Below are 21,811 nucleotides of genomic sequence, written 5' to 3' on the forward strand. Positions count from 1 at the left end.
CTAATTTTGACAAGATGTTTGACTCTATTAACAAGTTATCTATTAGCATTAATTTAAGTGCTCATAAGCCACACCAGAGATTGAAAACAGTCAAAAAACAGAGAGCCAAATTTCAGTTACATTAAAAGAAAAGCATTTAAATAATTTGGTTAAACATTAATTTTTTCAGTTTCTTTATTTATTTTTTTCTTTACTACCACTTTATTATATAAAGTAGTCTCTCAATAATTTCAAGGTCTAGGGAAGGTCAGGTGTCTTGAAATTATTGAAGAGTGAAATTAACAAGTTTGGAGTATATATTTTCCATTAACTATAGGCGGAATTTACAATATTCTTTAATAGAAAAAATATATCAAATAATGATTTGATATGCTTCAATTCTCTGTTTAAATTCATTCTAGTTAAATATAACGTCTGGCTGCATTACTGTTTTCCACCCCCCCTGTCTTGTAATCAATTATTGTTTCAAATTCTTATTCAATCAAATAATAACAGCTTTTTGGTATGCTTTTAGCTTATTATATAATACTTATCTAATATCATTTTCAATTTTTTTGATACTTTAATGAAATCTATCAAATTCAGAACTAAACAATAAATATGAGCAAAAAAAATGTTTTGCTTAATATTGTAAATCAGCTTGAGATTTGTGATATGAAAAAGAAAAAGCTATCTATGAGTAACCCTCAATTGGCTGAGTGGGCAAAGGAAACCTTTGACCTTCAGAAAGCTCCTGATGCTTCTACAATCTCGAAGTTTTTGAAGAGAGGAGACAAGGACTTGATAATACAAGCCAACATAAAGAACAGAAAGCGTGTTAGAAAGGGAAAATGTTCTGTATGTAATATATCTCAACATTATACATTTTTGCTCCATATAAAAAATAAAATTAACTTTCACCACAGATGAAATTTGATATCAAATTAGGAAATTGAAAACGCATCTGTTATCTTATTGGCTTACTAAATATATCGCTCGTGTAATTTCCTTTTATACTTATAAATCAAAACTTGTGTTCTTTATAAGGGAATGCTTGCAGTACAGACATCTACAAATGTATTTCTAGTGTAACAGAAGAGAACTAAAAAATGACTTAAAGAAATTGGAATGTTTTATTGAGATAAAAAAAAGATATAAAAAATTAATAAAAGGGATAAAGGAAGGACCAGTATGAACCAAATTTGTTGAGGTTAACAACATATTTACAGCCAACTTTCAGATGCATGTCTAATAGACAAACAACCTTCAATTCATCTAGTGGCGTGTATATATCATCAGCATATTTGAGTGCTAGACAATAATTGTTGTTAACAGCATGTGTGGATGGATATTCGATATACAAATGGTATACTTTAGAAAGAAGCACCATTCCAATGATGATATGTCCATTGCTTTGTCTAAATAGAGCAAATGTATTGTCTTTTAATATCCTTCCAGGGGTCAAACCTGTACCGTTGTTGTCTGCAAATTCTCTGGACCCACCGAGCAAAGTTTCATGGAATTTCCCATCAGAGTTTTGTTGCATGTATTCTGCAATAGCTTTTCCACGGGTTTCCCTTAAACCATTCTTGCCTATCCATGAACCACCATCAATAATATGTCTTGTCATATATTGTTTACCAAATTTGAGACATATATCTTTCGATGTGTTCATACGGTTTGTATGAAACAAGTGTTCACAAATGTGCTTGTTGAACTGCTCTCCCTTTTTGGTCTTGTAGTTAAGAGCAGGCCCGAATCTTTGTAAATCTTCAGGTAGATAGGTCAACAGATGGACTTTTGGCTTGGACGTATAGAATGCATGTTTTTTATGTTTACAGTTAGTGTCGTATTTGTGTAGGGCTTCAATTAGACTTCTAACGGCAGAGTCTACTTCACTGATATATGTCTCATATTGACTGTCGATAGATCAAACAAATACTAGAGAGCATAGACGGCCGAGACGAACAAAGAGGGGAGTGATTTCCTGTAATACTTCTGTATCTGCAAACTTTATGGCCAGGATTACCGGAAGTATTTGGATTAGTACCTTGAAATCTCTACCAAGAAATGAACCAGCATGGGTGAGAGACCTTGTAAACGCTCTTGATATGCCTCTGGAATTTTTGTAGTCTTTAACGTAATCAAACAGTTCTTCTAGTTCTTTTTTGTTTTTGTTCAAGACAACTTTAACCAGATCGGTGATAAGATACTTTGCAATGCCAAGGAGAATTTAGTGCAATATTTCAGCAGGAGTATCTTTTGACTGGTCATATGCTTTAAGTTCTAGCAGTTTGTCTGTTGACTTGTTTTTAAAACTTAACTCTTCTGCTGTGTTTTTGTTGTCAAAGCAAGGAATATCAGGGATCACTGTATCTCTGTCTGGTGCAGAAGCGGCCTGGATATAATGATCCTTGGTTCTTGTTGGATGCCTGTTAGTATAGTATTCAACTTCGTTCAACTTGGGGATTCGACTTTGCAATTTAATGTAGCACTTTCTACAAGGGTAAGTTGAGTTGGGCGCACCTAAACCGCAAAGCTCTGAGTGACAAGATGTATCTGCCTCAATCCAAAGTAAAGGAGATACCACAAGAACATATGCATTATCTTCTGCAGAGAATATTACCACGCCGTTTTCTAGCTTCTTCAAATCATCAACAATTTCAGGTAACAACGAGGCAGCGTTTGCACCTTTCTTCTTTGGAATTGCTGATATAAATAAGATATTCTCTATGGAGCACCTTTCTTCAAAAGAGAGGGCCGCACATTTCATCGACCAGCTCTTGTATGGATTAAATTGCTTAGAGGTGTTCCCAGAAGTATCATCCGAGAAAAGAATTACAGGTGCAATATTTACCTTGTAATATTTTCTTCGGTTGTTTTCTTGGTCAGTTCCGTCGCATATAAGCCTCTTCAGAAAATGTTCTTCTTCAAGTAATTTACGATGAGTTGGAATGAGCGAGATAATTGTGTCAGGAGAGATGCTGCAACATAAGGAGGTGTTTAATGGGGTTGTGTCAACAGAGAGAAATGATTCAATATTTATGTTGGTACGATTGATTTCGATGCCAATGCTACAACCATCTTTTGGAGTTCGAACAATATATCCATGAGAGAAGACATTGGATGTATCCATTGTATGGAAAGATTCCACCAGAAAGCAAAGGTTAGGCGAGCAATCTTTTAACAGAACAATGTCACCAGACCAGAAATCAACGTTGTTGTGGGTAAACATGGGTTGTTGGAAGTATGTATTTGTTCTCCATTTTTCTCCTTGTTGAAGACAGACAGATTGGTTTGGCGTGCGATCAGGTAAAGAAAAGATTGATTTTGACTTTATAGGATTGGCAGCAAGGAGTTTGATGTGCTCAGAAGGCAAGTTAAGGAATGCGGTGACTTTTGTGCTATCAGAGAGAGTAATATCTAAACTTTTCGATTTGAAAATTGAGATGTTCGATCCTTTTCGTGTCTGGTAATTCCAGAGTGCATCTAACCAGGGCAACTTGAAAGAAATATCTTTTCTAATAGCTTCTTCGTGGATCTTTAGAAGAAGATTGATGGTAAATAATATCTTCTTTAACATTCTACGAGAAATCATGTCATTATCACCATCGACAAGTGCGAGCAAAATCATTGTCTGGATATCTTTAAATGGATGAGTATTTAGTGTAAATCTGTTCCAGGCGGTAGAGTTAAATACTTCACTCTGGAATTCATCCTCTTCATCTATTGAAGATTCGTTGTTATCGGCGAAAGCAGACATGTTGTTCAAGATGTGATTAAACAGAGGAATGCCTGCGTTTGGCTCTGTGTTTTCCTCAACATCAAAATCACTATTGTCAACTCTACTTCCATCATCACTTTCTTCACACTCGTCATAATTTAAGATACTGTTGTAGTATTCATTATCAACGTCTGATTTCTCTTCCACACTTTCACTTGGTGTAAGCGGATTTTTTGGGCTGTTGCTCATCTGTATATCTTGATATTCGGCCTCCTGGACTATGCTCATATCATCTGCAACCGTTTCCGTTATGTCATGGCATCTTTGCAAATGTCTTTTAAGATTCCAGTGATCTTTAAAGGTCTTCTCACAAAGTGAGCAAGACTTGCCAATGTCAACAAGACCGAAGTTTAGTTGGCCCAGAATTCTCGGAGTAGGTACTGATACTCTTCCTGGGGCAAGTTTTTTTGTTACTCTGTTCATTGTTGTTTGTAATGTAAAGGAAGTAAAGACAAAAAGATGGATAGAATTAACGTGTACCCCTTAATTTTGTTCAAGTTACAACGTGTCTATTTTGTGAACAAACCAATTAAATTGCATTATTTTGTTGAGATTTTAAAAAACCAAGAAAAAATAAAAAATAAAAAAACCAAAACATTCTTTACTCTGTATTTTTTTAACATGATCAAGTTACTAATCAAACTTTTAATGCTAGTATACAATAACATGTTCTTCTCGCGAAAATCTATGGTATGTTATATATGACGGCTTCTAAAAAACAATATAAAAGATCATTTATTTTAATTGGCATTTACTAATCACATTTAATCTCGAAATAGTATAAGATCCAACAATTTTTTAAGCTTATAAAGGTACGTGTGTTGACATTAAGAGTAGTCTATACAATATGAATATTAACAAAAACAAATTTATGTCTTACTCTAGGTTTATTCATTATCATCATTATCAAAGGTAAGTTATTGGAAACAACTCTTAAAGATTGCAGCCACTAATCATTCTTGTCGTCTATATAGGTTTGAAACACTTCAAGCTCAATGAAATGGAAAGATCTTATCCATAGCTTTTTTATTTTGTAAATTGTATTGAAGTAGCTAGCTAGCTTTTTATTTATAATAATAGCTACCAGTACCAGCAGCTCCTGTCTACTCTGCAATAGCAGCCAGTACTAGGCTGGTAATGGTAGCCTAGTATTTTATGACCCCTGTATTTTCAACCCACAAAATAAAAATAAAAATATTTTTTTCAAACCGAAGATTTTTTTTTGTCAGCATTCTATTTTTAAAATTTGGTCTATTTTTAAAATTGTGAAGCTTCAAAAATAGTAAGTCCAAAAAAGGAAATCGAGCCACCGTCGTACAAAACAGTCATTTGTAACACTAGAAAAATCTCCCGTTGTATTATTATATTGTTGCACAACTATAGCAAATTGAAGAAGCAGTAATTCTTTAGATCAACATTGCTGAAAATAATCAGATCTCTATCACTTAGGAATGAATTAAGACAAAAGCTACTATTTTTGCTGAAAGTATAGAAATTAAAGATTTTAATGCTTCTTAAGACTGAATGAAGAAGTTTGGAAAGTGTTATTGTATCAAAATAAATTGAATTCATGGTAAGGCCGGTACAACAGATATAGAGTCGCTTCAGATTGACAAGGCTGCTATCAAAGAAAAGATAGAGAGTTATAGTGCTTGTGACATCTATAACTTTGATAAAACAGCACTTTTCTGTGCTGTGCCATGAAGAATAATGATTTCCTACCAGAAGATTTCTGGTTGGAAGGAAAATAAGAAGCGGCTTACAGTAGACCTTTTGTGCAATGCCAATAGAACAGACAAGTGATCTGATATATTGATGATTGGTTATGCAAGAAGACCAAACTGTTTTAACGAAAACAACAAAAAACAAGAGGCAGTAGATCATGGATTTTCTATGTATCATTACAACAGTAATGCCTGAATGACACAATCAATCTTTCATGTTTTTCTTCATCACTTTGATCGTTCAATGAAAATGCAAAACTGCAAAGTGCTTTTGATTCCAATAATTTCTCTGGCTATATATTAGATTATGCATCTATAAATATCAAGCTTCTTTTTCTGCCTTCAAACACCCTGTCCCATTTTCAGTCATTAGATGGTGGTATTATTTAGAGATTTAAGGCTTATTTCAAGCGTAAGTGTGGTATTTCAGGTACGAAACAATAGAAAAATAAAATATTTGATAATAGAGACGTATAGAAATACTTTGAGACTGTCTATCCGGTTTTTTTAGTCATAAATAAAAAGTGTCCCTTTTTATAAGAAAACACAATCTGCTCTTGTCATTACGTCTTAGTTTCTTAAGGCTTTCTTCCTTTACTATATTTGGTTATTAGAGTGTATTTACTGCTTAACTAGTGTTGGTGTTACAATTATGACATCAAGTCATAAATCGTACTTCTTTAGCTCTTAGCTATTCTTTTCTCTTTTATACTAGAGCTTTAGGACTTCCTACTAAATTAGCTCCATATCGATCTGACACAGTTTACCCGGCAGTATGATATAATTATCTTAACAATCTTTAAGATATTATCTACAGTACTAACTGTAATAGTTATTGGGCTGATTACTTAATCGTTTATATATATTTTATACTGACAAGATGATAGCTACTACGCTATCCCAATATGAATATGTTCTTATATGTGATAAATCCAACATCCGAGTGTCTGGATCACCACAGTGCTATCAGACTTAAGTATTTATGTTTTTGCATTTGTTTCAATTTCTTCTTTGAAACTTTTTTATATGTAAAGTCAAAGCTAGATATAGTGATAATGGTGGTAGACAGAAATTTTATTACTATTACTATATTGAGCATGATATTTATTACTCTGATATAGATTTTTTAGTGATAATATATACTCCGACATAGGTGGCTGCTATTACTATTATATCAGACCCTGATATTATACTTTCTTTTAGATTATATAGAAAGTTTTATTTTTAAAGCACACATATATACTATTAGTGATATCAAAGCTCTTTGTGAAAATAACAAAGTATAATTGGTTTAAGAATATAATTGTCAGAATCTCTTGTTATTGGTTTAAACTCTGATACTAATTAGATGTTCCTGTGGTGATCCAGACACTCGGATGTTGGATTTATCACATATAAGAACATATTCATATTGGAATAGCGTAGTAGCTATTATCTTGTCAGTATAAAATATATATAAACGATTAAGTAATCAGCCCAATAATTATTACAGTTAGTACTGTAGATAATATCTTAAAGATTGTTAAGATAATTATATCATACTGCCGGGTAAACTGTGTCAGATCGATATGGAGCTAATTTAGTAGGAAGTCCTAAAGCTCTAGTATAAAAGAGAAAAGAATAGCTAAGAGCTAAAGAAGTACGATTTATGACTTGATGTCATAATTGTAACACCGACACTAGTTAAGCAGTAAATACACTCTAATAACCAAATATAGTAAAGGAAGAAAGCCTTAAGAAACTAAGACGTAATGAAAAGAGCAGATTGTGTTTTCTTATAAAAAGGGACACTTTTTATTTATGAATAAAGACAACTTATATACAGTCTCAAAGTATTTCTATACGTCTCTATTATCAAATATTTTATTTTTCTATTGTTTCGTACCTGATATACCACAGTTCCTGACTGTCATTATGAATAAAGTCATTATTTTTATTACTATATTTTATTTAATATTGACAGATGCTTTAATATAAAAGAGATGTCAAAACGCATGTTTATATCTTTATCTTTATTGATAAAAATGCTTCACATACAAACATATATACATACATTTCATATCTATTTTTTAATATGCCAAAATAATCGATCAATCTTTTAGCATTTTTGAACAATGACTCTAACAGAAAAACTTGTGTTTGCTTGACTAGAAAGCAAAAGCTTGAGATCTGTGAATAAGCAAAGATTGGATTTAATTAAGCACAGCTTAGATTATTGACTAAAGACCAATTCAAGTTGCGCAAGCTGCTATATCAAAGATTCTACAAGAAGATCAGTTGCTAAAGAAAGATGAGTATTAGCTCAAGACGATGAGCAGCAGAGGGACAGATTATCCTGAGATTGAGGAAGATGTCCAAAAATTCATTAATGATATGACAGCACTAAACAATCCTGTCAATGGCAATTCAATCAAGATGTATGCCAGAATGATTGCTGTTACACACTATAATATACCAACAAAGAATTTGCCTAACTTCTCTGATGGCTGAGTTGCAAACATTAAGAAGAGACTTGGCTTTAAAAGCCGAGTTATGCATGGTGATGCTGATTCTGCCAAAGTTAATGATGAAGCTGTTCAGCTGCGAGTTGAAGAGATCAAGAAGAAGTTAAAGATATTTGAGAGACAAGATATCTTTAACTTTGATGAAACTGGTCTCTTTTACAAGCAGCACCCAACAAGAACAATCTCAGGTCAAGTAGTTTCTGATCTCAAGACTGACAAGATGTGTTTAACAGTTGGATTGCTTGGTAACTCAAATGGTTTGCTTAAGTTTGATCCAATAATTATTGAAAAACATGCTAAACCTCTCTGTTTCAACAAGAAAACTGGTAAGTACTAAAAATATAATAAGTAATTATTAATTGGTTCCTTTTATATTAATTACTTTTCTTTTATACTATAGGATTTGAACTTGGGTTTCAATATTTCAATAACAAAAGCAGCTGGATGACAAAATTCATATTTGCAAAAGCCTTTCACACTATCAACATTCATATTAGAAATCTTGGAAGAAAAGTCCTTATCCTTTTAGACAACGCAACCTGTCATGATACATCAGTAACTTTCAGCAACATTGAGTTTTTTATCTGCCACCAAACACCACTTCTCACCTTTAGTCTTTTGATGCTGGTATTATCCAAAACTTCAAAGTCAAGTACTGGCATTTTCAATACCAGTTTGCAACACTCCATTACATTGCCAACAAGTCAAAGACAGAAAGTGACTATTTCACATTAACACGATTGCAAGAAATGAATTGTATCATGAGGGCTTGGAGGAAGGTTACTTCTGAGATAATCACTAATTGTTTCAAGCACACCGGTTTGTTTCATGATATCATACAAAAGTTCATTTCTCCAGTTATTGAGGAGAACTTTGATGACCTCAATTGTCTTTCAGGAAGTGGGAATATCACAATTACTGATATTGAGAACCTCAACAGCATTGAAGAATCAATAGATATCTTGGAGCGTAACTTGGTTAGCCCCAGAAGAAATGTGGAGGAAGTAAAGGAAGAGAGAAAAGATAATGCAATTAGTAGTCTAGAGTGAAAAACAATGATAAAAGAATCAGTAGCTAATATTCTTCATTTAATAATTCCAGATAATAGTAATTCTCAACATAGGTTAATAAATGACCTTGGCAAATTAATGAAGTCTATTAAATCTGAAGAAAATTTAAAAAAAACAAATCAAATCAATATTAGACAATACTTTAAGTAATAAATCATCTTTAATAAAATCATTTATTATAATAATAAAATCTATTAAACGATACACATATATATTTTCAAGCAAACTATTTATTGTTATTTTTTTTTAATTTTTATATTTTTGCAAAAAAATAAAATAAAATAAAAATGATTGTTCAGAAACATATTGAGCCTACAGTCTTTCTTGTAGGCAGCCAAAGCTCTTAACGCCATAACAATTATTATTATTTTATATAAAAAAATGGACTTTAAATTTAATGTTGACCATATTATTAACAAAATTGTCTATATTTTTTTAGTAATATATTAAACTCAGCACTCGATATAGTGATAGTGGTGGATTCATATTTTATCACTATCACTATATCAAAAAATAGTGATAATAAGCAGGCATTGCCCCAAATTTTCCAAAAAATTATCACTATATTGTGATTATCACTATATCATATATCACTATATTGAGCTTTTACTATGACAAATGAATAATGCTAATCATAAATATTTTTCTGCAAGTCACGCAGATTCAGCCAATAATATCTTGTATTTCTTCAAAAAAAAGCACAATATTTGAGAAATAAAGGAAAAAACATAGGGAGAGGGGATATTTTGTGCTGAAAATGCCAAAAGTACCTTACTTTTTTAATTATTTTTAAGTACAAACTAAATTTTAATTTTTTATGTCTAATGAATAATTTTCACAAGGCAATTTTTATACATTTGATTTTATAGTTTATATAAGTCTTTTATATTAAAGAAGAGAGTAGAAATTTGATGTTTATTGAGAAAAAATAAATTGAAAGAGAAGTTTTGTAATCTATGACTTTAGGTCTGCTTTTGCAACCCATTAGTTGGGTTAACAACAGAGTTTACCTTCTTCATAAGGTCTAACAAGATTTTTTTTTGCTCAAAGGTTTTGGAAGAGGTATACATCTGCTTTCAAATTCTCTCCAAACTTTCATTCATAAGCAGAATATTTGCTTTCTGCTCATCTTCGCTCATTTGGTTTTCCAATAAGACAATATTATCTTCTGAAATAATATTGCCATTGTTTTCATTAAGGCTAAACAACGTAGCTGAATCCAGTATGACATTTCGTCTTACTGTCACCGGCAGGTCAAAAACTTGAGAGACCAAGAAGATATGTTTGCATAATCTAGCAGAGTCTGGGCAAGAGCAGTCATGTAAGTGGGTTGTGAACTTGATAAAGTATACTAGTTCACAACCCTCTCCAAAAGATTTGCAAGAATACATCTAAAATAACAATATTAATTATAAATTATAAATTATATAAACAAATGTTTTATATAATATTACCTTGTTTGCTTGCAATTCTTGCGGTTCGACTTCTTCAACCAGACCATTTGCTCTTTCGATAGCAATAACATTGACCTTTCTCTTTCGTTCTGTGTCAGCCACACTAAGTCTGATGCTCTTAATACCAAAATAGGTCTCAAGAGTATCCTGACGGTAATCTCTCTCAACTAACTGAGAAAGTACATATACAATCTTGTCAATTCTACAGCCGCAAGACTGGCCTAAATAAAAGGACTTTAGTTGGTTATGATAAGACTCTATCAAATTGTTTGTATGGCATACAGCATCCTACAAAAATAATTATAAATTAGTTTTTATGACCAGACAAAAAAAACAATATTGAATATACCTGTCTCCATGCCTTAACCCATCTTTTTTTCTTTGGTTCCCATGTAACCTCCATATAAGACATTAAGCCAGGAAACTGTATGCCATAGTCTAATCTGAACTTTTGCCAATGAGCATTGTAGTCGGCTTTATTATTGCTATGCATTATCAAGTTCAATGCAGCACGAATGTTGGCCCAGACATTCTTGGTCTCAAGGTGGGCGTTGGGGATTGTCACCTAATAATATTACTAGTTAATATAGGTTCAATGTTTTAAGTAAAATACATTAATAAAATTACCTTCTTGACATGACTTTCCCAAGCACGTTTGATATGCCAATGGCACAAAAGAATTTGAACTGAAAGTCCAAATGTATCCCGGATAGCCTTCTGCTCTATTGGGCTACAGTCAATCATGATCCATTTGACCTTCAAGCTATTGGTATCTTTCAACCAATTCAACCATCTTGCAATGGTATAACTACATTTGATGCTGATAACAAAGAAAGCAACTGGAACTCCCTTGTTAGTTACAGGGTTGTATATAATCACAGACATCAAATAACAGTCCTTGTTGTCAAGGAAAGACTTGCAGGTTTTGTGGGTTGAGTCAAGATACCACTCCTCTGCATTTTCTAAAAACTAATGATAAAATAAATTAAAGTGATAAATAGTATATTCTTTTTGATATATATTTAAATATTTGACTATATATATATGTAATACTTGTAGTTACCTTCTTCTGCCAAGGGGAGACCCAGCTTACAAGAAGAGGCCCAACAGAATTATATGTGTCAAACATAGTTTGGTAGCCCTTTTCTTGAAGGAAAGCAATCCATCTTTCAGTACTTATCTCATCTTTGTAGTGTTTTCTAGCACTGTTGTTGATTCTAGCTACAATAGCATTATGAACATCTTTATACTGTATCATCATTGCAGAAGGAATAGATGTCATTGACATAGAGTTCTCCATCTAATTAAAGACATTATAATTAAAAATATATAATAAAATCTTGTTTTAACGTCACTATATATTAATAACATACCTCTTCTAGTTTTATATCTTCTAGTCTTAGAAGTCCCTTAATGGCTTTCCAGTCAAGGTTTTTCTCAACGTGTTCATTGATCCAGATACGGGCTTCTTCAGAGAGCCGAGAGTGAGAGATATCAGAAAGCTCAAGAGGATTGTGGTTATTATGCCTCCAGTTGTAAACTACTGTTACTTTACCACTGTTAAAAAACTTAACAACTAAAGTAGCCAAGCATCCCACCTTGATGCTGCTACCCATAGTATTTCTACGCTTAACAACATGGAGCTCGTCATTTTCAACTGCTTGCTTCTTCAAACTCTCTGCCTTTGTGCCAGAATGATTGCATTTAAGATACTGAGTTACTTTGATCAGATTGGGATCGATCAAAGCACCAACAGGAACCTTTCTCTTCAACTTGTTGCTGTTTTGAATGACCCAGTTGGCATGGCAAGCTGGGTTGTTTGTGAACTATAGCTGGTACTCTTCTTCAGCTTCAAAGACAAATTCTTCTGTCTCATTCTCATATGTAGCATAAAACAGTAGATGGTCAAGGTGCGAGGGTTAAAAGTGATATCATTCATTATTATAGTATTGATAAACAAATCAGTAACAAAAACGCATAAAAAATTCTACACAATAAAACAAATTCCATTTTTTTTGAAGGATTTGTGACTTGCAGAAAAGTATTTACGATTAGCATAGCTGATGACAAATAGGGGCGGTTTTTTCAATTTGTGACTTCATTTATTAGTTATAATAATCAAGAAATCACCAAAAAATCAAGTTGAAACAAGAAAATCTCTGTTTTTTGAAATGGTTGATAAAAAGTAAATTTACCACCTAAAATTAGATCTCAGTAGAGAGAAACATTTATTTTAACTACAGATATTACATTTATGAGAAATATAGATTGCAATTGAGTACTATTAAAAGTCAGAAGTAGAAAGAGAAGAAAATATCTAAACTTTTGTTACTTGAATATAATCTGTTAAGACAATTCAAAGACATGCTAAAAATTTAGAATAGGGAACTTCATGTCATCATTGTAAAATTACTATACTGATATTGCATATCAAAGAGTAGCCAATACATTTATACAAAATATATAATGCTAATCACGACTTTAAGATTTTTTTTCATTCTTTCTTTTTTTTATAACAAACCCTAATATTGGATTTTTTATTATTATTAATAATGCAGATGATGATGTAAGTCATTTGCTTCAAGGTATGCAAGATATACTTCTTGCTTTTCAGAGAGGCCACAAAGCACTTCAAAAGAAATAAACAATCTTATAACTGGAGATTGTCAAAATACTTAACAACATAAATGGACAAGCATGTTAGAAGAAAATCTTATGCTAAGATGTAAGAAGCATAGAAATAAAAAAAAAACATATAAACCAATATAAAACTATATAAATATCTGGCGCCCTAATTCTAAGACCTATTCCTAGCATTAGAAATATAATTTTGCAACAAAACTTTAGAATAATGAGCCAGAATCTTTGGTTTTAACTAAACAAGAAAAACAAAGGAACTGATAACACTTATATATATCTTATTCACTGCAAAAGCAACTCCGAATCCCATACGGAATAGGAGGCAAAATTCCAAGTAATTTTTGAAATAAATCCCAAGATTTAATTTAATATTAGCATACAAGATAAAACATCTGTGCTATAGTCATAAAACAAATATATTCCGAGGATAGAAAGGTCTAGGTGTGGACATGAAGTTCTGTTCAACTCAATTTTTTTCTGAAACATCAATTAAAGACAGCTACTTTTTTTTTAGTCTAACGCTGTGTCTATCTGTGTTTTAACATCATTCAAAGAAGTATATATCTTCTACTGACACTCCAAGTTTATTATTCTATTCAGTACCTAGCATGCATTTTATTGGAAATTCACTGTTTCTCTTTAAAAGTCAATCGAAGAAATATATATCCTCCACTAGCACACAAAGTTTATTATTCTATCTCATATCTAGCACACATTTTATTGAACATTCACTTCGTTTCTCTTTAAAAGTCAATCAAAGAAGTATATACAGACCCATACAATAAATGAAAGAAAAAAGTTTAAACTCAACTAAATAGAACATCTTTAATGCAAAGTTGTTGTGCTTTTTTTAAAAACTCTTCTCATTCAAATCTCACAATGTCTCAACAAATCAATAAAAGTATTCCTAACAAACAAAAAAAGCTTTCAGATTATGAAAAAGGACTTATTATTGGTGATGCTCTCCATAATATTTCATTGACTGCCATTTTGGAGAAGACAGGCATACCCATGACAACTGTACATAGCACAGTTCAAAGATGGAAACAGAATGGCACGCCATTAACAGAAAAACGCCAAAAACGTCCATAAATTCTGGGTGAGAGAGATTTACACCAGCTTAAAAACAAAATAAAGAAAGATCGTAATGCCACACTTGGAGAACTCACAAACGTCATGAGACTCATGATTGGCAAGTACATTTGCAAAAATACCATCTGCAAAGCTATTTGTAAGATCGGAATGTCTTCTTGCCATCCTGTGTTTAAGCCAAGGCTATCCAGAACACATAAAAAGAAACGATTGTTGTTTGCTAAACGTTGCAAAGAAACCAATCAAAGATGGGATTGTGTGATTTGGAGCGATGAGTCTCACTTTATGGTTTTCCCAAAGGATGGAAACCTTAGAATTTGGCGCTTTCCTCTGGAGAAGTTCAAGTCTGATTGTATCATGCCTAGAGTACAGTTTGAAGGTGGTTTGGTGATGGTTTGGGGCTGTGTGTGGGCAGGAGGAGTAGGCCCACTAAAAACAATTATTAACAGCCTTGACCAATTTGGCTATATAAACCTTTTGGAAAGAAAGTTGCTCCCATTTTATGGTTGCCTAAGTGAAAGACATGACGGGGAGTTTATTTACCAAGAATACAATGCTCCTTGTCATAAGTCAAAACTTGTTGAGAACTGGAAAAAGACCCATAATGTACCAATCATGGAATGGCCGCCGAATAGCCCAGATCTCAGTCCTATTGAGAACCTATGGGCTCATTTGGGTCGGATGGTAAGGGCAAGAGTACCAGCTCCAAGAACTATTAAGGAGCTAGACAAGGTTATCCGTGAAGAATGAAAGAAAATACCGGTTGCAGTATGCAAGGCCTACTGCATATCTATGCCAACTCGCATAGCCCATATGAAGAAAGCCCGTGGTGATGTTACTAAATATTAAACTTTCAATAAAAATTATTTTTCTTAATATTTAAAGGTTATATATTCTTATTCCAATGATTTTAAAAGTGGTTTCTTAAGTAAAAGTAGACAAACAATGAAGAGAGAGTTAAGGATGTTATTTTTTCACTTTGGCGGAAGCTAAAATTTTCTTTCATTTAATTGATGAGACTGTATCTTCCATCAGCATCCAAAGCTTATTATTCTATCCCGTATCTAACATGCATTTTATTGGACATTCACTTCGTTTCTCTTTAAAAGTCAATTGAAGAAGTATATATTCTCTACTAGTACCCAAAGTTTATTATTCTATCCCATACCTGGCACGCATTTTATTGGACATTCACTTCATTTGCAACTCAAATGGATTCTGTTCATTGATCCAAAAAGTGTACTTTTTGTTTGTTTATTTATAGATAGTGTATGGGAAATAGTTTATTGATGTTTATTGTTTTTTTGAAAAAAAAATTCTTGAAATATATTCTCTAATAATATGCTCTAATTCTTGGGTATACAATACTATTTATTTTTAAATTGTGTATTTGCTTTGAATATCAACATTGGATATTGATATTCATTTATATAGATATTAATATTATGGCTTACCTTTTAAAATGAAGAAGCAGAAAGACAAAAAAGCTCCTTTGGATTTTACGAAATTAATATCAATCAATTTAAATAAATACCACATGTCTATGGAGTGAGTGATATTATTTTTGTTTTTTCTAAAGAATGTATGAGAGATATAAGTATCTAATGAAGACATAAAATACATATAGATAAAGTTAGCACTAACACAATTCTCTGCATATTTAAAGAATATTAGATTAAATAGAAAATATATTGACATTATGCTTAGTAAAAGAAGATATTGATTATAGTAAGTTTATGTACCATGCCAAGTTTTTTTCCCATCTATATAACATTAGAGTAAGAAAGGTGACATGGTAAATCTGAAAAGTACATAATAATGATAAGTATATAAAGTTTATGTAAACAATCAATATATTTTTTTTTAATATTTGAACTTACCAAGTCTATTGCGACTTAAAGATTTCAAAGTGAATCATCATTGTAATGTCTCATTGTCATAAAAGCTGATCATGTCTAGTAATCAAAAGTCACTGATCAGCAATGAATCATAAAATATATTTTATGTCTTTATTTATCTTTGTGAGCTAATACACTCTGATAACTGTTGTGAAAAATCTAAGATATTTTGTGAAGTAAGTGTCTTTAGAAATATCAAGAGTTATTTAAAGTAAAGTAAAAAAAAAAGAAACAAAGTATATATATAAAATTCTTACTACAGCTTTAAAAAGAATAAGAAAAGTAAACAAAAAGACAAGGAAAGAGAGAAAAAATAAAAGAAAAAAAGAAAAAAGAACAAAAAGAAACAGGCAGAGTAAATCAAATAAAACTCATTCAATTCTCAGAATTTATTAGGGTCTATTATAAATTAAAGTATGTGTCTCTAACTCCTTTTTTTTGCCACTATAAACTCAATAGATTCTTGAATTCGGGTTTTGATGTAGTATATCACATATAATCTATGGAGATATACTAAAGAAGTGTCGAAATTAAAAATTATTATGTTTAAAGTATAGTAGCTAGAGGAATAATATATATGATTCTTGAATAAAAGACTGTCTTCTTTAGGCTACATATAAGCAACTATGAGGATAATTATTTTACATCTCATATATCCAGTAATATGTTTAGAATTATGCTTATCATCTAAAACAAATGAATCCAACACAAAATATATGTAACCAAACCTGGTAGGCTTTATTCCAAACGAATTCAATCATTACTGGTTATTGTTAAGTACCAACTTGAGCTGTCAGTGTCAGTTCTGAAACATAAGAGGTATTTAAAGCCAATGTTTTATTTTATTTTTCAACTTCTCTGATACTCTCACTCTCACTCTTACCGTAACTTATTTTGTATGCCTTTATATTTTATTTAATATATAGAAAATAGTTCATTTCATTATAAATCAATTTCTGTTGTGTTATTTTTTTTACTAATGTCAATGTATAGAAAAATGTCTTCAAACTCTACCAGAAACTCAACCCGCAGAGGAAGAGGAAATGCTGGACCTTCTGTACATAGTGTTGCTGCTGGTCATGTTCAGCAGGCAAACATCACCCCAAGATCCCAAGCTGTCAACCAGGTGACAGATTCTGAACTAGAAAACAGAATTATTGATCTCTTGGTTGCCATCCAATCCAGAGTTGGCAATGTCTATGACAATGACAACGCAAGTACTATTGCAATCCTTGATGTCATTAATACTCAACAGCTCAGTGCTGTCTCTCATGCGCCTGCAAGTGGTTCTGTACTGATTCCTTTAACAGGGCAGAATCCTTCTAACAAAATGAATGTGATCGTTCTAGTAAGTGTGTGCTTGTTGTTTTGTGATATCACATCATCTAAAAGAAAAATAAAAATAGAGATTCATCAATGAAAGAATGTGGAAGAGAAACTTCATCTCTAATGACCTGGTGCTAATTGCTGAAAACGAGGCCAAGAAGAGATGGAACACTAATGAAAGAAGTGACCACTTTGACAATGTTGAGGTCATCAACTACTTGAGAGATTATATTCTCTCTCAGCCAATGACTGCTAGTGTTTGGTCTGGACTTGTAGTTGAAAAAATAAAAAACAACTATAAGTACATTTACTGGATAGTGAACATGACTTCTGCCCAAGCAACAGCCAAAAACCGTAAAGCATGCTCCAACAGTAGATGCGTAGAGGTAATTATATCAACTATAAAAAAAGAATCTTTTTGTAATATGTTCTTGTTTAATTTTTTTTTAGATTCACTTGCACCATCTTAGAGTTTATAATGACAATTGGCAGATCATTGATCGCAAGATGGGGTACAAGCAGGGTAACCTGGATGAGAAGGCCTATGAGTGTTACATTGAGAAAGATGTGATGTCAGATAGAGAATCTGACAGTAAGGTGATCTCTCCAGAGTACAAGTAGCATACTCTTCAGATTGCTTGTCCAAGCTGGAGGAGCAATGAGGTAATTTTCTTAGAATAAAAAGAATGATTTGATAAGAAAGAACTGAATACTAAAAAAAAACTTCAATAAAATAAATATAGCTCAACAGACTCCTTGGCATAAGTGATAAGATAATGCAAACCAATGATGAGCTGCAGGTGACAACAACGTCAAAGTCACAGATGATCAGGTACCTGACATCCATTAAAGATACATCTGTGCCACATCATCTGTCTGCCATGATCCCTGAATGGGCAATCCAAAATAAATAAAATAAATATTATTCCCTTTCTTTCTCTCTTTTTGTTTTATTTTATATACAAATAAAAGTCATTGAATATTATTAAAAAGGAAAAAAAGTTAGATAGTAATTATATATACATATATTAGGAATTGATTTTTCTAGGTAAAGGAATTATAAGCTTCTTATTGACTTTTTGTTTTGTTTGGAAGTCTACAATTGCAACAGGAAGGAGAAAGCAATGTACAGGCAATATGCTTTGGAAATCAGGTGCAGAAAATGCGGGATCCCAAACTTCCACACCTTCAAGTTGTCTACTTGTTACTTGCGAAGTCTTGCACCACTTTATGTATGCAAATGTATGCTGGCTACTTTGGAGGTTTCCGTGATGCGGAGTTGAAACGAGTGGACTAAATGAATGAACAAATAGATACTGAATCTCACCAACATACATGTACTTTGCTCCATTTCGCCCTTCAATAAGCATAGCTTGTACATAAGATCCACGCCTGTTTGTTCCCTTACATCTTTTGAAGACCTGACCTAGAAGATCAATAGATTTCAGGGTTTTAATTCAGTCATTGACGAAAGTCATTCTATTGATGCTGTCTTTGCAGCTAGAGATGGTGGGATCATTATATACAACCTGGTAGTACTCTACCAAACAATTGTATTTCTGTCTTGGCATTGTTTGGAAAGTTTTTTTTCAGAGGAAGGGTGGATGTAGGCAAGGGCTCGTTACCACAAATTGACAGATATGGGTTTTCTGCAGCATCAAGAAAATCCAGAAGAGAGAATATATTGTAAATGTCTGTTGTATTTATGTGGGAAACAGTATTACTAAGTGTATTTACTGATTTGCTGAAAATGCTGGAGCAATCAAATGGGTTTGCTGTCTTCAACAAATCACAAACAATATTGCCTTTCCAAGTATCTTCAATGAAGGCTTTCATATATGTTATTTCAAAATCTGTACAATGATTTGTTTTGAAATTCTTTAGAACACTGTTATATTGCTTAAGACTGAACAACTAGTATCTGTACACAGGTCCAAAGTTGGTAAGTGTTTGCTGGAGATGAAGGTGAAGGTGCATATTAGGAGAGAGTAGATTACAGCTGTAAATATGCTGACAGCCTTGACAAAACTTCTCTAATGATACATGTGCTTTTTTTATATTATCTCAAGAAATGCTGTGCTTACTGAGTTGCTGACACGTGTCCACAAAAAATATCCAGTTTTTATACATTCTTGGTGTCAAGACATCTTTCAGCACAACTGGAGAGTATATGAGGCACCACAACTTCCACTCGTCTGCCTTTATGAAAGGGAATCCCTTTGCGATCTTGGTCTTCAATACGGTGTAATCCAGCAGCAACACCATTTTCTCAACAACCTTTTGCATAGCAACAAGTTTTTTGTTGTCAATTACTCCATCTGCTAACCATTTCTCCATCATTCTTTTGGCAGTGCCCAAGAAGAGTGTGCATTAGATCAATGATTGTGTAGCAAACAGCATCAAAGTATTGAAGACGATGCAGTTCAGACCAGCAAACACCATTTTCTACTTCAAGACAATGTCTTTCAGTTTGAGTAGTTGCATTTCTCCAGACCTCAGCATCCTTATGATTATCATTCTTAGTGCAAAGGAGTTACTTTGAGAAATCAAATCCGGAGTAATCAACAGAACTTTTTCCAGCTAATTGAGAGAATTGATGGGAGCACTTGGGACGTACATTAGTACTCGTATAGGATGTGAATCCACACACTTTCCTAGCAGCGGGAATGTCGCAAGCAACCATGAGGAGGGCAGCATGAACAGAAGTACCATGCGGGCAGTCATTTGTCTTGATCTTGATGCTGGTATACAGCTTTTCCAACTCGTCTACCAAGGGCTTCGGATAACTGTTGATTTCAGATGTCTTTGCTTCTTTTGAACCAGACATCAATCCAACAAGAATCACATTTTCCTTTTTGAATTGGATATCATGAGGAAGATTATTTACAGCAAGGTAAACAGTATCACAAGAATACCACTGGAAAAGAGGCGCGGTTTTCTTATGTGTAAAACTGTAATTAATTATGTGAAAATACCAGGTTTTACAATGCGATTAGATAGTTTTTACAAGTGTATGAAGCTGGCTTACTCATAGGTAGTAAGACCAACTTTCGAACATAGGAAAAGGTCAGAACAGCAGGATAGTAGGATGTGTTTGCATTTTCTGTATATGGGTTTTTACCACATGCACTAAAACAGCAACTCAGAATTATGTTTTGTTGTAATATATCCTACCGCTTTCCAATTAAAAGAACGATAAATGAAAGATCGATTATACAGATATGCCAGTTTTTACATTGTTTAATTTATGGATATGCCAGTTTTTACAGGGTTTTGTTGTATTTGAATTTATTTTATCCAATCTTAGAGACTTCTTCTTGTACTGTTTGCTTCCATACACTTCTCCGATCTTTAATTTATTTATAATAATTATTGGTTTATTTTGTTTTTATTAGAAAGAAAAGAATATTCTTAGGTTTATAGTACAGTGGTTATATTTAATATTCAGGAACGTTCTGGCTGGTGTTCTATCCTTCATATAATTTGAAATGGCCAATGTTCTGATAAAACAAGTATTCTCCAAACAGTATCTCTCAGAGAAAAGCCCAGTTGTGTGTTGCTTGCTTGTAAATGGTTGTTCTATGAAATTAGAAAAGTGTTAGCTGTTTGAACAAGAAATCGTGGATATTAAGAATATATATATATGTAATTATGCTTGCAATATAATAGCTTACCAGAGACAAAAAGAAAAGGCGTCATGAATACGAACCATAGTACTCAATATACTTTATTTGGCTATAAAAATGCTGAAAAAAAATTATTTTTTGTGAACTGTGTGGTAGAATATTTCATTTACCTACCCGAAGCAAAAGGATTTATTTGCAGATCAAGAGAGTACATAGGAGACGCTAATATTGTCTTCAGTAAATGATATACATTAATATACAAAATAAATAATATTGTTATATGTACAAAAAAAATTACCATGTCAATGACACTCATATAAAATGAAAGTTCTTGATTCGCGATGTGCTCATGAGAGGGAGGTTCATCTATAATAGAAATTATGTTAAGCCGTATGCTTATTAAAAAGAGATAGATTGAAATAAAATAAAATATTACTGTGTTCATAACTGTGTTTAATAGTAGAGAGTAATTTCGGCGATATGGTCTATACAAAAGAAAGGAAAAAGTCAGAATAATTTTATAGGATGATGGCATAAAGTATATTTACTAATCTTAGCTAATCCGGATGGACATTGTGAAGGGGATGCATCAGAAGGTAACAAAACGCGAGTGTCTGTAGTAATAGAAAACAATTATTATCATTTTAGTTATATATATATATATATATATATATATAATATTAAAGAATAAGATATCTTACCAAGAAAATCTGT

At 32.5% G+C, this 21,811-nt stretch overlaps 7 protein-coding genes across 7 annotated transcripts; 3 read left to right on the top strand and 4 right to left on the bottom strand.

Annotated features, from left to right (window-relative positions):
- Window positions 1-675: 675 nt before the first annotated feature.
- Window positions 676-966, top strand: PHYBLDRAFT_152948 (hypothetical protein; the record flags this gene model as incomplete). Its single annotated transcript, XM_018433035.1, has 2 exons — window positions 676-837; window positions 928-966. 2 exons carry the CDS (start codon window positions 676-678, stop codon window positions 964-966), a joined length of 201 nt encoding a protein of 66 aa, XP_018283962.1.
- A 175-nt stretch (window positions 967-1,141) lies between these two features.
- Window positions 1,142-2,061, bottom strand: PHYBLDRAFT_152949 (hypothetical protein; the record flags this gene model as incomplete). Its single annotated transcript, XM_018433036.1, has 2 exons — window positions 1,142-1,898; window positions 2,030-2,061. The coding sequence occupies 2 exons, from the start codon at window positions 2,059-2,061 to the stop codon at window positions 1,142-1,144; spliced, it is 789 nt and encodes a 262-aa protein (XP_018283963.1).
- Window positions 2,062-2,212: 151 nt separating this feature from the next.
- On the bottom strand, window positions 2,213-4,186 carry PHYBLDRAFT_73208 (C2H2-type zinc finger transcription factor; the record flags this gene model as incomplete). Its single annotated transcript, XM_018442803.1, has 1 exon — window positions 2,213-4,186. One exon carries the CDS (start codon window positions 4,184-4,186, stop codon window positions 2,213-2,215), a length of 1,974 nt encoding a protein of 657 aa, XP_018283964.1.
- Window positions 4,187-8,019: 3,833 nt separating this feature from the next.
- On the top strand, window positions 8,020-9,040 carry PHYBLDRAFT_175666 (hypothetical protein; the record flags this gene model as incomplete). Its single annotated transcript, XM_018437541.1, has 3 exons — window positions 8,020-8,317; window positions 8,392-8,546; window positions 8,606-9,040. The coding sequence occupies 3 exons, from the start codon at window positions 8,020-8,022 to the stop codon at window positions 9,038-9,040; spliced, it is 888 nt and encodes a 295-aa protein (XP_018283965.1).
- Window positions 9,041-10,137: 1,097 nt separating this feature from the next.
- On the bottom strand, window positions 10,138-12,454 carry PHYBLDRAFT_175667 (hypothetical protein; the record flags this gene model as incomplete). Its single annotated transcript, XM_018437542.1, has 7 exons — window positions 10,138-10,452; window positions 10,516-10,803; window positions 10,865-11,080; window positions 11,143-11,484; window positions 11,609-11,815; window positions 11,889-12,325; window positions 12,355-12,454. The coding sequence occupies 7 exons, from the start codon at window positions 12,452-12,454 to the stop codon at window positions 10,138-10,140; spliced, it is 1,905 nt and encodes a 634-aa protein (XP_018283966.1).
- A 4,688-nt stretch (window positions 12,455-17,142) lies between these two features.
- PHYBLDRAFT_152954 (hypothetical protein) lies at window positions 17,143-18,385 on the top strand (the record flags this gene model as incomplete). The annotated part of the gene is made up of 4 exons (XM_018433037.1): window positions 17,143-17,493; window positions 17,552-17,857; window positions 17,922-18,068; window positions 18,215-18,385. The coding sequence occupies 4 exons, from the start codon at window positions 17,143-17,145 to the stop codon at window positions 18,383-18,385; spliced, it is 975 nt and encodes a 324-aa protein (XP_018283967.1).
- A 114-nt stretch (window positions 18,386-18,499) lies between these two features.
- PHYBLDRAFT_152955 (hypothetical protein) lies at window positions 18,500-20,298 on the bottom strand (the record flags this gene model as incomplete). The annotated part of the gene is made up of 5 exons (XM_018433038.1): window positions 18,500-18,897; window positions 19,016-19,324; window positions 19,556-19,748; window positions 19,798-19,974; window positions 20,038-20,298. The coding sequence occupies 5 exons, from the start codon at window positions 20,296-20,298 to the stop codon at window positions 18,500-18,502; spliced, it is 1,338 nt and encodes a 445-aa protein (XP_018283968.1).
- Window positions 20,299-21,811: the final 1,513 nt, after the last annotated feature.

This window comes from Phycomyces blakesleeanus (genome assembly GCF_001638985.1).
Source record: "Phycomyces blakesleeanus NRRL 1555(-) unplaced genomic scaffold PHYBLscaffold_40, whole genome shotgun sequence".
In the NCBI taxonomy this organism is placed as follows: domain Eukaryota; kingdom Fungi; phylum Mucoromycota; class Mucoromycetes; order Mucorales; family Phycomycetaceae; genus Phycomyces; species Phycomyces blakesleeanus.